The sequence below is a fragment of the Zingiber officinale genome, chromosome 7A (genome assembly GCF_018446385.1).
Source record: "Zingiber officinale cultivar Zhangliang chromosome 7A, Zo_v1.1, whole genome shotgun sequence".
Classification (NCBI taxonomy): Eukaryota; Viridiplantae; Streptophyta; class Magnoliopsida; order Zingiberales; family Zingiberaceae; genus Zingiber; species Zingiber officinale.
In genome coordinates, this window is record NC_055998.1 from 34,760,348 (window position 1) to 34,776,782 (window position 16,435).

The window sequence follows — 16,435 nt, forward strand, 5'->3', positions numbered from 1 at the left end:
GTTTCGGCCACCAAGTGTCTTCTAGAGATGAAGAACTTTGGCCACCAACCAAGCTCCAAGGGATGCTATGAATCAAAGCCTCTTATCTCTCCTTCTTCGTCTAACAAGATCCGACCACCACCAAGCTCCTTGAGATGAAGATGTCACCGGCCACACAAAGAAGAAGAATAGGAGAGGAAGAGGAAGAGAGGGCCGACCACCACCAAGGAAGAGAGGAACAATAGAAGATGTATTGTTGTTATGAGGTGAGGCACCTCTACCCTCTCTTTTATATTCCTTGGTCTTGGCAAATAAAGAAATTTTAATAAAAACTTCCTTATTTTCCTTGCCATAGAAAGGAATTAAAGAAATTCCTTTTCTTCTATTAATGTGGTCAGCCACCTCAAATCCTCCAAGCAAGGAAAGTTTTTAACACAAAAATTAAAACTTCCTAATTTGTTTCCAGAAATTTTAATAAAAATTTCTCTTTTAAAAATTCCCTTCATCGTTTGGTTATAAAAGGAAACTTTTATAAATTAAAATCTCTCAATTAAAACATGTGGATGATTTCAATAAGGAAAATTTTCTCCAAAATTAAAATTTTCCTTTCAATCTACAAATAAGGAAAGATATCAAACCTTTCTCTTAATCCTTTGTAGAAACTATAAAAGTTAAAATTAAATTTTAAAACTCTTTTAAAACCATGAGGATGGTTATAAAAAAGGAAAGTTTTATCAAAAATTAAAATCATCCTTTTAACTACAAATAAGGAAAGATATCAAACCTTTCTCTTAATCTTTTGTAGAAAGCTATAAAAGGAAAGATTTAAATTTTAAACTCTTTTTTAAAATCATGGCTTCCACATAAGGAAAGATTTTAAAATAAATTCCTTTTATTTTTTATGTGGCCGACCAACTAAGCTTGGGCTCCAAGTTAGGGTCGGCCACACCTGAACCCATCCAAGCTTTATCTTGGTCGGCCCTTGCTTGGGCTCCAAGCATGGCTTGGCCGACCACCTAAGGATGGGTAAGAAGGTGGGTATAAGACTTTATAAATAAGAGACTACGACATGGACTGAGAGGAGGAATTGGTTTGGGTCTCCCGATGAACTTGAGCTTCTCGTGTTCGCCCCGAACACCCGACTCGAGTTCATCAATAATATCTCATTCCACTAAAGAGTTATTATTGAACTACCGTACCAATCCCATATTACTATATGGGCTCCTTCTTATAATGAGTGTGTTAGTCTCCCTATGTTTAAGATATAGAATGTCTACTAATTAAATGAGTTACTGACAACTCACTTAATTAATATCTAGCTCCAAGAGTAGTACCACTCAACTTCATCGTCATGTCAAACTAAGTCCACCTACAGGATTTACATGACAATCTTTATGAACTCCTCTTGGAGACATCATCAACCTAGATTCCTAAGACACAGTTTCATTCTATAACCAATAACACACACTATAAATAGTATTATTTCCTAACTTATCGGGCCTTTTGATTTATCGAACTAAATCACACCCTTTGATAAATTAAAGAAATAAATACTAAATATATGCGCTTGTTATTATATCAGGATTAAGAGCACACACTTCCATAATAACAAAGGTTTTGTTCTTTTATGCAGTCAGTATAAAAAGAACTTACCTTAAATGGTCCTGCTCAATACACTCAGATTGTACTAGTGTAATTTTATAGTTAAGATAAACTAATACCAAATTACACTATGACTATTCCAATGGTTTGTTCCTATCCGTCCTAGTTGTGAGCTACTGTTTATAATTTATAAGAAATTGATAACATGATCTTCTGTGTGTGACACCACACACCATGTTATCTACAATATAAATTAATTGAACAACTACACTTAGCATATAAATGTAGACATTTAACCAATGTAATTCTTTATTTCAAAATAAATGTTTACAAAAAGCTAGGCTTTTAGTATACACTCTAGCAGGGACATCATCAACCTAGATTACTATGACACAGTTTCATTCTATAATTAACAATACACCATATAAATAATATCATTTCCCAACTTATTGGGCTTATTGATTTAACGAGTTAAATCACACCCTTTGATAAATTAAAGAAATAAATATTAAGTATACATGCTTATTATTATATCATGATTAAGAGTACACACTTCCATAATAACAGAGATATTGTTCTTTTATATAGTCAGTATAAAAAGAAACTACCTCAAATGGTCCTGCTCAATACACTTATAGTGTACTAGTGTAATTTATTAGTCAAGATAAACTAATACCTAATTACACTACAACCACTCTAATGGTTTGTCCCATTCCATCTTGGCCGTGAGCAATTGTTTATAATTTATAAGGAACTGATAACATGAATTTCTGTGTGTCTCCTCACACCATGTTATCTACAATATAAATTAAATGGACAGCTACACTTAGCATAAATGTAGAGATTTAACCAATGTGATTTATTATTTCTAAATAAATGTTAATACAAAAAGTTAGGCTTTTAGTATACATTCCAATACTTGGACCATTGCTAAGCACCCCCACACTTTCAGGTACTTATAAGATGAGTTGCGACCTTTCCATAGTTTTTATGGTGTTTTATCATTTTTCTTGTGAGGGATTTTGTTGAGAATGTGGTTTGGCGATAATTTAGCTTTCCCCCACAAGCTCTGGGGTAAGCCTAAATTTATCAACAAGGCATTCATCATTTCCTTTACTGTCCGATTTGTACGTTCGACAACACCATTTGATTAAGGAGAGTAAGGAGCCGTTGTTTGATGGATAATGCCAGATTTTGAACAAAACTCATCAAACGATGCACCATATTCTCCACCTCTATCTCTATGAATTATTTTAATTTGTTTATCAAGTTGATTTTCAACTTCTGTTTTATAGGTTCTGAATGTTTCTAAGGCTTCATCTTTCTTTCTTAAAAGAAAGACATAGCAAAACCTTGTGTAGTCATCGATAAAAGTAACAAAATACTTTTTACCTCCTCTAGTTTGCACGAATTTTAAGTTACATAGATCACTATGTATTAACTCTAGAGGAGTTGTTGACCTTTCCCCTGAATGAAAGGGTAGTCTCATCATTTTTGCTTCCACACACACTTCACATTTGTGTGTTTTGTCAACATTGATGTTTGGTAATAAATTTAACTTGACGAGACGTTTCAGAGTTTTATTATTGACATGCCCAGGTCGATCATGCCATAAATTAAAACACTCAACAACATAGCTGGAAGCTTTTATTTTATTACCATCAAATTCACGGTGTACAGTCATTAGAACCATTTTGAACAGTCTCTGTTCTAAGTACCCCTTACCTACGAAGGCACCATTCTTCATAAGTACAAAGTTGTTGGACTGGAACACTAGTCTGAAATCGGCTTCAACAAGTGCTGATCCACAAACTAATTTCTTCCTGATGTCGAGAACATGGAGCACATCAATGAGTGTTAGCTCCTTCCCGGACATCATTTTCAAAACTACTTTCTCGAGTCCGATGATCGGGGATGTCATGGAATTACCCATATAGAGCTTTCTTCCAATTATTGGAGTATACTTGGAGAGCATCATTTTATTAGAACAGATATGACGTGTCGCTGCAGTATCGATCCACCACTACTTTGGGTTGTCCACCACCATGTTGGCTTCAAACACGATCGCAGTGAGATCTAGTTCCGTGTCGTCAGAAGTTATGTCTTGGTTCGTTGCATCTTTCCGACTCTTGGTTGGTTTCTTTGGGAGTCTGCAGTCTTTGGACATGTGCCCTGGTTTTCCGCAGTTGTAGCAAGTGCCTTTGAACTTCTTGCCTTGGTTCTTCTTTTTGAATTGCTTCTGCTTCTTGGCGTTCAGCTCAGCCAGGTTGGACATCTCGTCAATTGTCCGCTTCGTTCCTCTAGAGACGGATAACTTTCAATTATCTTCCTCTATTCGTAGCCTTAGGATTAGGTCTTCAAGTCCCATCTCCTTTTTCTTGTGCTTCAGGTAATTTTTGAAAACCTTCCATGATGGAGGAAGTTTCTCGATTACCATGGCTACTTTGAATGACTCGTTCAGCTTCATGCCTTTGGCATCCAGATCATGCAGTATCAGTTGCAAGTCTTGGACTTGAGACGTCATGCTCTTGGAATCCACCATCTTGAAATTCAGAAACTGGCCAACGATGAATTTCTTCAACCCGGCGCTTTGGATTTTGTATTTCTTTTCAAGTGACTCCCATAGAGATTTTGCCGTCTCTATTGAATAATACAAATTATACAACGTGTTGTCCAATGCGTTGAGAACATAGTTTCGACACAGGAAATCTCCGTGCGACCATGCATCACATGCAACCTTACTATCGAAATTACCTTCCGTAGTGGCTGGCGGGTCTTCATGCAAAAACCATACGAGGTTTAACGTTGTCAGGTAGAATAGCATCTTCTACTGCCATCTTTTGAAGTCGGCTCTGTTGAACTTTTCCTACTTCTCTCCGGGTGGAACGGTGGTCGGAATCGACTTTTCTCCATGTGGAATGGAGGTTGGAACATCATTGATCGTAGCCATCTCAATTTGCACGATATCGTTTTACGTTTGTCTAACCGATTGTCTTTAACGGTGAACTGTTGGCTCCGGTGTGGTTGTAGTCACTTTATGACTGTTGGAGTTGTCGAGGATTACTGCTGGAAAAGATGCAAACTGAAATCGTCGAGGCTAGTGTTCAACACTATCTCCGTAAAACGATATTGCTCCGCTATAGGTGCTAACGGATAGCAGCAATTCGTTTCCAAGATACAACAATGTTGTCTCGGAGTAGCAGCACTACAAAATTTGAGATCAACGAACCTTCTCGTAGGCTTTTTGGACTCTGAATGCAAAAGGAATGAAGCTACTCTTAGATGCTTGGATGGGTTGATTGAATGAGTGTGTTTTTCCAACATCTGGGGGGTTCTTCTTATACCAAGTGAAGAGGTGAGGTACCCATTGGTGAAAACTCATCTGGATCGTTTAATCCAGAGGAGTGCATCCATTCAGATTGCACTTGATATGGGCCTTTAGATTTGAAAAAGGTTGTAACCCTTTCATATAGCCTCTGATCTAAGCCATTGGATCAAAGAGTTGTATCATTCCAAATCCCTTCTAATCTTAGCTACCAGATTAATCTTTTCAGTCTAACGCTTCAGATTAGATTCCGTCACCAGTGGTCTGATCGCGACTTTTCGCGATTAATGCTCCAGATCGCATCACTTGCGATCTATCACCATCTTCGATCCAATGGTTGCCGCTCATTTACCCAGTCAACAGTATGGTCATCTCTCCCTACGCATACCCGTGCCACGTCATGCCTGAGTAGTTAGGTGATATGTCACTACCACTTCAGATTAGATTCTGTCACCAGTGATCCGATCGTGACTCTTCGCAATCAACGCTCCAGATCGCATCACTTGCGATCTATCACCATCTTCGATCCAATGTTTGCCGCTCGTTTACCTAGTCAATAGTCTGGTCATCTCTCCCTACGCGTACCCATGCCACGTCATGCCTGAGTAGTCAGGTGATATGTCACCACCACTTGGAGCATAAATTTAAGCTCCTCGCGATGATGCAAAGTGCAAAGTGTGCCAACAAAGTGTCCATGCACACCTGGCGGGTGGCGGGCTCACAGGTACGAGCACCTGCTCGCCCATGGGACGTGAGCATCTTGTGCTTTTTGTGTTAAGTCTAATAACACATCAACATATATAAGGAGACAATCTTTCCTTGTTCTTTTAGATGTGGGACTATTCCCCATCTACTAATTTTGGGCTTCACTTTAAACAATTAATTTCTCATTCATCCATAATCGGTTTTGAGCAAATCAATAGTCTAGATTTATCTACGCGAAATGTAGATTTTAAATTTGAAGTCAATTCTGACTTTCATTGATTGATGACACCTCCTTTTTCCATTCGAAAACCATTTTCCAACACCTTTACAAATAAATCATCATGAATATCACAAGGAGAAAAAGATGCCCCGTAAGAAAACCAACAACTCATGATTTTAACAGCAACCCCAGATATCCTTCCACTTTAAACAAATTGAAGCTCGACAAATTTGCCAAACCAATGATAATAATAGAAGCCCTCCCCCATTCCAAAAAAAATGAACAATAGCATTAAAAATCCTCAATTTTTTGTAGGCTTTATGCATAAACATACTACAAAACCTTCAAAAATCTGCATTGCTCCATCCTACATTAGAAACCATAACACAAAACTCAAACAAATTCAAGCATCTCAAAATCCATGCCTTCAATAGCTAGGCATGCACCTTGAGGTTTCCCATAAATTATCCATATCAGAGAATCCATATCAATAATAAAAAAACCCATATCAGAACAAAGCCATCAACCTTTAGAAACCCATATCAGATTAGGGTTTAGGGGTTAAGTTATAGTATTCAATCTAAAATAAAATTTAAAATAAAAAAAAATTTAGGTGTTCACGGGGTATAATAGATAGTATTTAAGGTGTATTTTTTTTTTAAGATTTGAGTTTAGGATTTAAGATTTGGGATTTAGGGTTTAATGTTTAGGATATAACATTTAGAGTGCATAATTTTTTTTTAAACTTTTATTTAGGGTTTAGGATTTTGAATTTAAGATATAATATTTAAGATGATAGGATTTAAGGAATTTAGGATTTTTGAAAAATAAAAAATAGTTACACTAAACTAAAGTTGAAGACTTTAAACATTCTTCTATAAATACTCTCCAATTACATATAAAATAATCTTTCTCTATAATCAAGGGCGGAGCTATGTTATAGTCTACCCGGGAGTCCGAAGACGTTGAGGTGGAGTTCTTGCTCAGATTTATGATGGAAGAAACGAAGAACGTGTGATTGTTCTCGAGGTCAGCCTAGGGAATTCCCATGCCGTTCGTATTTTTGATTGGCCTGAGTGGATTTGACCTTTTGGCTCTGGCATTGTCCATAATTAACTCGTGATGGGGGCACCTAAAGGATACATAATCCCGTGTCTCCTTTGCATTGACATTAAAAAAGAACATTTCTTATCCTTTACAAATGACAAGCAGTCTCTCACATCACTACAAGAAAAGCGACAAATAGTGATGGGTGTTAGAATTTAGCGGGCTAAACACGCAGAAAGCGCAACAGAAAATAAACTAGATCCTCTCTAGAAGATCCATGCGAAGGAGAAAAATACATATACTAAGTTTTACATGAGAGGAAGTTATACCTTTGTTGCGTGCCCTTCATAATCCCGACATCAACTTTTCTTTGGATGCAGATCTCAGCGCAATCAAGTGGTTGCACCTCTATGGTATCCACATGAACACGTTCCTCCGTCTCATAAACTCATGATTTGGAGAAGAACCACCACTATGGTGCTAGCCACACATGGAGGTTCGTCCAAAAATGGGATTCGACCAAGAAGGAAGAAGAGGAAGAAGTGAAGATCAAGAGTCACACTTTTCATCTCTAATGAAAAATCTAATAAAAAATCTATTTATATTCATCCAATGAATACTAAGGGGTTTTATCTCTTTGTATTCCTCTTAATGAGTTGGATTATTATATTAGATTAGCCATTAATCCAATAACCCAATGAGTATAACCCATTAATCCAATAATCCAATGAGTCTAACCCATTAATCCAATGTGTCTAATTCAGATTGGACTCAATCTAATGAGTGCTCAATCTAATGAGTGGATTCATTTGAGTCTAACTCAATGAGTAACTCCAAAAGCCTAATCATCTCATAATTGGCTCTTAGGGCTAATACCAACAATCTCCCACTAGCACTAGTGCCAATCATTACAGAGATGACACCAATACTTTGGATTAACTCATTAATCTTAAGATCCTCAATATTTTAGTCAAACTAAAGTACCAATCTCCAAACTAACATGTTCTTTGTGTGTGACCCAATAGACTCTCATAACATTAACAATGTATCTAAAACCACTTTAGATTCATAAATAATGAGTGACATCTAGTAATGCATCATTGCTACCCAAGTGACGAGAAAGTCGAGATTTGACCTAACCTGTCCGTGACTATTATCTTGTATGACTCAGTTCCTCTATCCTTGATATCTAGATTGATCAATGAGGCATAAACCGTGTCATCCTCTTATAAATTTTTGTGTTTCTTGATCTCTAAGTAGACACACTCAAAACAAATGAGCTCAATATCTCATATTGACTTCTTTGAGTATGACCATGTATTTTTGTGTCCTACTAATCAAGGGGGTCCATAGATATAGCTTCTATCATATGGAAGAGATAAATCCCATCTACATCATTTACATCCCTCCGCATAACTCATTGTATACCTAGTGATCGATTTTATAGTTCACCCTATTACATGTGACGTTTGACGATACCGAAGTACACAAGTCCTTATGTAGGGAACTGTAGTGACTTCAGTCTATGGACTATTCATACCAATAGTCACATGAGAATATTTATGACACTCATATAATGATCCATGAAATATTCTTATGGCAGGTCATTTAGTACATATTCTCTAATATATACTCATGTGCCAACCTGATTTCTCATATCCATGACGTATGAGATTAAGTCATCCGTTGACCTACATGCTAGTCTCAATGCACTAATATTGTCCTTACATATTAATGCTCAACTAGGAATAGTTAAGAGTAGTGTTTATATGTACTACAGGCTCCCACTATCAATTCAACCAATTGATATGCTATACACTAGAACCTACTACCCTAGGATATTATTATACTTATTCATTTGGCACTGAACTGAAATAAATATAATAACTAACTTTGTCTTTTATTAATAGAATAAAATATGATACAATATGTCCTAAGTCAATCAACTCTTGATTGGCTCTTAGGGCTTACACTAATAATCTCCTTATGTCTCTAGTGTCAATCATTGAAATATCTAATATCTATTGACTTAGTGTAACCATCATGATTTCTCTGTGCCAAAGCATTGGTTAAAGGATTCTCAATGTTAGCATCGGTCAATATTTTACATAGTCTCACATCTCCTGTATCGATGATCACTTGAATAAGATGGAACCGCCAGAATATCTAATACTCAGCATCACCATTTAAGTAAAATACATAGCTTAACTATGATCTGGAATCATCCTTATCAGTTTGGAAGATAGTATCGGTGTAAACCTTTACAACAAGCTCTTCATTACCTCCAAAGATTAAGAAATAATCTTAAGTTCTTCTCACGTACTTAAAAATATTCTTGACTGCTATCCAGTGATCTTCACCTAGATCTGATTTGTATATGCTCTTCGTATTTAACGCATATGAGACATCTGGATGAGTACAAAGCATGGCGTACATGATAGATCCTATAGTAGATGCATAAGGAATTTGATCAATGTGGTCCCTTTCTTCCTTAGAAGAGGGACATTGAGTCTTCGAAAGACTCACACCATATGACATCGGCAAGAATATCTTCTTGGAATTCTGCATGGAAAAATTATTAAGTACCTTATCACTATATGTACTCTGACTTAAACCAAGTAATCTCTTAGATCTATCTCTATAGATCTTAATGCCTAAGATAGAGGTTGCTTCACCTAAGTTCTTCATTGAGAAATAATTTCCAAGCCACGTTTTTACTGACGAAAGAGTACGGATATCATTTCTAATGAGAAGTATGTCATCTACATACAATATGAGAAAGATGGTTGTGCTCCCACTAACCCTCTTGTAGACACAAGGTTTATTTTCATTCTTGATGAAACTAAATAATTTGATTGCATCATCGAATTGAAGATTCTAACTTCTAGAAGCTTGCTTTAATCCATAAATGGATCGTTATAACTTACGTACCTTTTCAGCATGCTCTAGGTCTATAAAACCCTCAGGTTGTATCATGTACACATCCTCGAGTAGATTTTCATTAAGAAATGTTGTTTTAACATCTATCTTCCAGATCTCATAATCATAGTAAGACACAATAGCAAGCATGATCTGAATAGACTTGAGAATGACAATTGGTAAAATGGTTTCATCATAGTCTATACCATGAATCTACTTGAATCCTTTGGCCACTAATCTACCTTTATAGGTATGCATATGACCATTTATATAAGTCTTCACCTTGAAGACCTACTTACACCTAATGGATTTGATCCCTTCAGGTAGATCAACCAAATTCTATACTTGATTAGTGTACATGGATTCCATTTCGGATCTCATGGCCTCTAGCCATTTCTCAGAATTTGGGCCTTGTACAACTTCATGATAAGATGTAGGTGTTGGTGCAATTAACCTCTAGGGTTTTGATGTTTGACAATATGACCAAGGGCTGACCCAAATAGGACTTGATGTTTGGGAGAGAGAAGTCTAGTCAGGACTAGATTACTAGCAAAGGTAAGTCCTAACCAAAGGTTAGGCAAAGTGGAAGTCTCGATGAGTGAAGCCGGGCCCTAGTGAGTGAAGCTAGGTGGTGGAAGTCCCGGTGAGTGAAGCCGGGCCCTATTGAGTGAAGCTAGGTGGAGGAAGTCCTGGTGAATGAAGCCAGACCTTAGTGAGTGAAGCTAGGTGGAGGAAGTCCTGGTGAGTGAAGCCAGGCAATGGAAGTCCTAGTGAGTGAAGCTAGGCAACCCCTAGGTTATACTTGAATTCTGTTAATACTGTGCTAACTCAGTGTTGTAAGGAAGCTTAGCTAGGTCGACGGGCTGACCAGGTAGCTGACACGAAATCTAGACGGGTCAAAAGGCTGACCGGACGTCTGGCAGGTAAGTGAAGGTAAGTCACTAGAGGGGAGTGACTGTGAGGATGCGTTCCCGGGAAGGGTGTTGGTGCGGGAAGCATCCGACAATCAAACCTTAGTCTTGATAATGGCAAAAGGGATACAAAGTTAAGGTTAATTGTTATCTAACGACCTTATATAAGGTTTTCAGGAAAGTCCTAACTGCGGTTAGGCAAGTGTAAAATCCTAAGGGGCGGTAACCTTAGATCCTAGGGGTGGTAACCCGACGTGGAGGGAAAACCCTAAGGGGCAGCAACCTTAGGTCCTAGGGGGTGGTAACCCTAGGTGGAGGAAAATCCTAAAGGGGGGGGGGAACCTTTGGTCCTAGGGGGCGGTAACCCTAGGTGGAGAAAAACCCTAGGTCCTAGGGGGTGGTAACCCTAGGAAAAAATTCCAATCGGTCTGGAGGACCGGACTGACAAATAGGTATGCTCTCCTGAGTGGAGTAAGTGATGACGGGTTCCTCGAAAGAGGGAACAGTAGGCGTTGGTTCTGTTAGAGTGTATACTAAAAGCCTACCTTTTGGATAAACATTTATTTAGAAATAAGAATCACATTGGTCAAATGTCTACATTTATAAGTTAAGTCTAGTTGTTCAATTAATTTATATTGTAAATAACATGGTATGTGGTGTCACACACAGAAGATCATGTTATCAATTCCTTAAAAATTATAAACAGTAGCTCACGACTAAGATGGAAAGGAATAAACCATTGGAATAGTCGTAGTGCTATTTGGTATTGGTTTATCTTAACTATAAAATTACACTAGTACACTCTGAGTGTATTGAGCAGGACTATTTAAGGTAAGTTCTTTTTGTACTGACTACATAAAAGAACAAGACCTTTGTTATTATGGAAGTGTGTGCTTTTAATCCTGATATAATAGCAAGCACATATATCTAGTATTTATTTCTTTGACTTATCAAAGGGTGTGATTTAGTTCGATAAATCAATAGACCCGATAAGTTGGGAAATGATATTATTTATAGTGTGTATTGTTGATTATAGAAGGAAACTGTGTCCTAGTAATCTAGGTTGATGATGTCCCCAAGAGAAGCTCATAAGGATTGTCATGTAAACCCTGCAGGTGGACTTAGTCCGACATGACGATAAGGTTGAGTGGTACTACTCTTGGAGCGAGATATTAATTAAGTGAGTTGTTAGTAACTCATTTAATTAGTGGACATTCTATATCTTAAACACAGGGAGACTAACACACTCATGATAAGAAGGAGCCCAAAATGTAATTTGGGATTGATGCGGTAGTTCAATAATAATTCTTTCGTGGTATGAATTATTATTGATGAAATTAAGTTGGGTGTTCGGGGCGAACACAGGAAGCTTAATTTCATCGGGAGACCAAAACCAATTCATCCTCTCGGTCCCTATCGTAGCCTCTTATTTATAAAGTATTATACTCACCCATACCCACCTTCTTACCCATCCTTTTGTGGTCGGCCAAGCCAAGCTTGGAGCCCAAGCAAGGGCTGGCCAAGACATGGCTTGGATGGTTTGAAGTGTGGTCGGCCCTAGCTTGAGTCCATGCTTAGGTGGCCGGCCACAATAAAATTAAAGGGATTTTATTTTTTAAAATTTTTCTTATGTGAATATCATGGTTTTATAAGAGAGTTTAAAATTTAAATTTTTACTTTTATAGCTTTCTATAAAAGATTAAGAGAAAGGTTAGAAATATTTCCTTATTTGTAGTTGAAAGGAAGATTTTAATTTTTTGATAAAACTTTCCTTTTTTAACCATCCTCATGATTTAAAATAGAGTTTTAAAATTAAATCTTTCCTATTATAGTTTCTACAAAAGATTAAAAAAAAAGATTTGATATCTTTCCTTATTTGTAGATTGAGAGGAAGATTTTAATTTTAAAGATAACTTTCCTTTTTGGAAATCATCCACATATTTTAATAGAGAGATTTTAATTTATAAAAGTTTCCTTTTATAACCAACCATGAAGGTAATTTTTTAAAAGAGAAATTTTTATTTTAAAAATTTCCTGAAACAAATTAGAAAGTTTTAATTTTTGTTTAAAACTTTCCTTGGATGGAGGATCATGTGGTGTCCGACCATATAGAAATAAGAAAGAAAATATTAATTAAATTTTCCTTTCATTGGCTAAGAGAATAAGGAAGTTTTTATAAAACATTCCTTATTTGCCAAGACCAAGGAATATAAAAGAGAGGGTAGAGGTGCCTTACCTCACAACTTGTGTTCCAGTATTCCTCTATTCTATTTCTTGGTTGGTGGCCAACCCTTCTCTTCCTCTTCCTCTTCCTCTCCTCCTTTTCTTCTTCATTGGTGGTCGATGGCATCAACTCTCAAGGAGCTTGCTGGTGGCCGGATTTTCCTTGGAGAAGGAGAGAAAGGAGGTTTTGTTTCTAGCATCCCTTAGAGCTTGGTGGTGTGGCCGAACCTCATCTATTCTTGGAATTCTTGTGGTGGCCGAAACTCACAAGAAGAAGAAGGAAGCTTGGGTGGTTCTCGTCTCGGTAGATCGTCGCCCACACAACGCCCGAGATACGAAGAGGAATATGGTAGAAGATCAAGAGGTTGTTGTTTACAAAGAAAGGTATAACTAGTAATTTCTATTCCATATCATACTAGTTTTCTTTGTATAGTTTTTGAAATACCAAACACAAGAGGCATATGATTCTAGGTTTCGAATTTTTTATTCGAGTTTGTGTTTTTTTTTTGTTTTTCAAATTTGTGGTTTGATTGTTCCTTTTGGTTAAACCTAGGGTTATATAAGGAAATTAAATATTAAATTTCTTTAAAAGGCTTTGTCTAGGCGATGGTGGATGATCCCATACCCAAAAAGGCCTAGTGCCTCACCATGCAGTCCTGGAAGCTAATTTTAGAAATTAATATTTAATTAAATTTATAACATGGGTGGATTTGGATTAATAATGTTAAGCATCGTTTGCGATCCAAGTATAAAAAATTAAGAATAGATAAGTTAAATTTGGAATCAATAATGTTAAGTTCCGTTTGCGATTCCTAATTTTATTTCTAAAGAACACAATAGGTTGTTAGTAAAGGTTCAGTGTTGGTGCAACATTCCTCAGGTCAAGGTTGACCTGGTTGACCAAGCTTGAGTCTTGGTTTGGATTTCGATGTTTGACAATGCAAGGTTGATTGAAGAAGAGTCAAGTAGGTCAAGGATGACCGGATACTTGACTGGGAAGTCCTAGTGAGTGAAGCTAGGCAGGAGAAAAATCCTGGTGAGTGAAGCCAGGTGAAAGACCTAGTGAGTGAAGCTAGGCAATTGGGAAGTCCTAGTGAGTGAAGCTAGGCAGGAGAAAAATCCTGGTGAGTGAAGCCAGGTGAAATACCTAGTGAGTGAAGCTAGGCAATTGGGAAAGTCCTGGTGAGTGAAGCCAGGCAAGAGAAATCCAGATGGGTCAAGGTTGACCAGACATCTGGTGAGAGTCCAAGTAGGTCAAAGGGATTGACCGGATACTTGGCACGAGTAAGAAAAGTCCAAGTAGGTCTTAGGGAGTGACCGGATACTTGGCAAGAAGAGAAAAGTCCAAGTGGGTCAAAGGGATTGACCAGACACTTGGTGAGAGAGTCCTAGCTGGTCAAGGGTGACCGGATGCTAGGTCTTATGTACCAACAAGTCATGGTTGACTAGATGTTGGTTTAGGGGGCTTTGGGCTTGGTTTTGGGCATAAACCAAGATCTGGATTGATCAGCCGATTGATCCAACAGGTTTAGATAGATCCGTGGATTGATCCAGCAGGTTTGGATTGATCCGTGGATCGATCTAGCAGATCTGGATCGATCCGTGGATCGATCCAGCAGATCTGGATCGATCAGTGGATCGATCCAGCAGATCTGGATCGATCAGTGGATCGATCCAGAAGATCTGGATCAATCGACCGATCGATCCAGTGAGTGCCCGTGAACAGAACCCCTTTGGATCGATCGGTGGATCGATCCAGAGGTCCCAATCGATCAGTGGATCGATTGGGACGCTGCTGCTTCGCGCGATAAGCGCTCGATCGATCCGTGGATCGATCCAGAAGTTTTTCCAGAGCACTGAGGTGCTCTGGATCGATCCGTGGATCGATCCAAAGCCTCCTCGATCGATTAGGAGCATTCCAATCGATCGAGATTCGACCGTTAGTGTCGATTTAAGCCGCAGGCGTTCATTTCCTTCGGTATCACTTCACAGATTCATTTCAGATCTTCACCAGCTCCTCCACAACTCTTCTCAAGCTCGAGATCGCCAGTTCTTGAAGGTTCTTGGAGGCTCTTCCAAGTCAAGAGGCGGATCAAAGCAAGAAGAAGAAACTAGGGTTAGGGTTTGTGCACTCATTGTAAGCTTGTAAGCTTGTATTTCTTTACTACCCTTTCTTCTTCTTGTATTGAGTCTTGTAGGCCTTCTCCGCCCTTGGTAGTTACCATAAAGGAGAGTTTCATTAGTGGAGGGTGCGTGCGTTGTGTGGATCCTTGGAATAGTCACCTCCCTTGGAGGTGGATACCAAGTAAAATCCAAGTGTTAGCGTGTTTGTATTTGGTTCTTTGTATTTCCGCTGCGCATCCTTGAAGAAACAAGCAACGCCGAGCAACGAGCACGCGAAGAGCTATTCACCCCCCCCCCCCTCTAGCTACTTTTCGGTCCTAACAAGTGGTATTAGAGCAAGGTTGCTCTTCACCGGAATCACCGCCGGAAGGGGCAAACATAACAAGCAAAGCTAGAGGGTGAAGAAGTTGGAGAAAATTCATCAAAATCAAAGAATTCAAGAAGCTCAAGTTCAAGATGCAATTCCAAGATGGACTTGGATTTGATACAAGGGTGGCTCCACCATACACATCCACAAGCTTCGATTCTTGGAGATCAAGAATTGAAAATTTCTTGATGATGGAGATAGAGCAATGGTTTGCTCTAATGGAAGGTTTTAAGGCTCCAAGGAATTCAAAGGGCAAAGTTCTCAAAAGGAGCAAATGGAGCCAAGAACAAATCCAAAGATGTGAGGCCAATGACAAAGTGACCAAGCTTTTGGTCAATCTATTGCCGAGCAACATCTTGGAGGAAATTGGAGAAGTTGAAGATGCCAAAGAGCTATGGAGCAAATTGGAAAAGGCTCATGAGATCCCCTCCACTGTACCTAACCAAGAAGAATCCAAAGAGGGTGACTCATTGGAGCAAGATCAAGAGGAGGACTCCGAAGTTGAGAGATGCTCAACTTCCGAAGAAGAGGAAATCCAAGAAGCTTCATTCTCAAGGGAGTGTAATCAAAAGAGCAAGGAAGGAGCATATTCCTTGTTTCATGTACAAGAGGATGAAGAAGAAGGTGAAGCCTCCACCTCTAGGATTGAGGGGGAGCAACTCTTGGTGACACCGGATCAAGAAGAAGGAGAATCCTCCACATCCGGGTCAAGAGAAGAAGAGGATGAAGAAGCTTCCACCTCCACAAGTCAAGATAAATCAATTGGAGGGAAATCGATTTCGGATCAAGAGGAAGCATCTACATTCATATCAAATGGAGGAGCAAGTGCCACCCCTACACAAGAAGGTATAAATAGTTCAATTAATAATAAGAATCATATTATATGTTTTGAATGTAGGGAACATGGGCACTACAAAAGCAAGTGTCCTAAATTGGCCAAGAAGAAGGGTCAAGTGGCACCTAAGGGCAAGGAGAAGCCAAAGGAGACCATCCCCGGAACAAAGAAGAGCAAG

General features: G+C 38.5%; 1 protein-coding gene across 1 annotated transcript; it reads right to left on the reverse strand.

The window, feature by feature from the left end:
- Window positions 1–3,898: 3,898 nt before the first annotated feature.
- On the reverse strand, window positions 3,899–4,405 carry LOC121999335. The gene has a single exon (XM_042554029.1). The coding sequence runs from the start codon at window positions 4,403–4,405 to the stop codon at window positions 3,899–3,901; it is 507 nt and encodes a 168-aa protein (XP_042409963.1).
- Between the last annotated feature and the right edge of the window lie 12,030 nt (window positions 4,406–16,435).

Excerpts from the sequence above, each read along its gene's own strand:
- LOC121999335 (XM_042554029.1), bottom strand. The coding sequence starts at position 4,405 with ATGCTATTCTACCTGACAACGTTAAACCTCGTATGGTTTTTGCATGAA.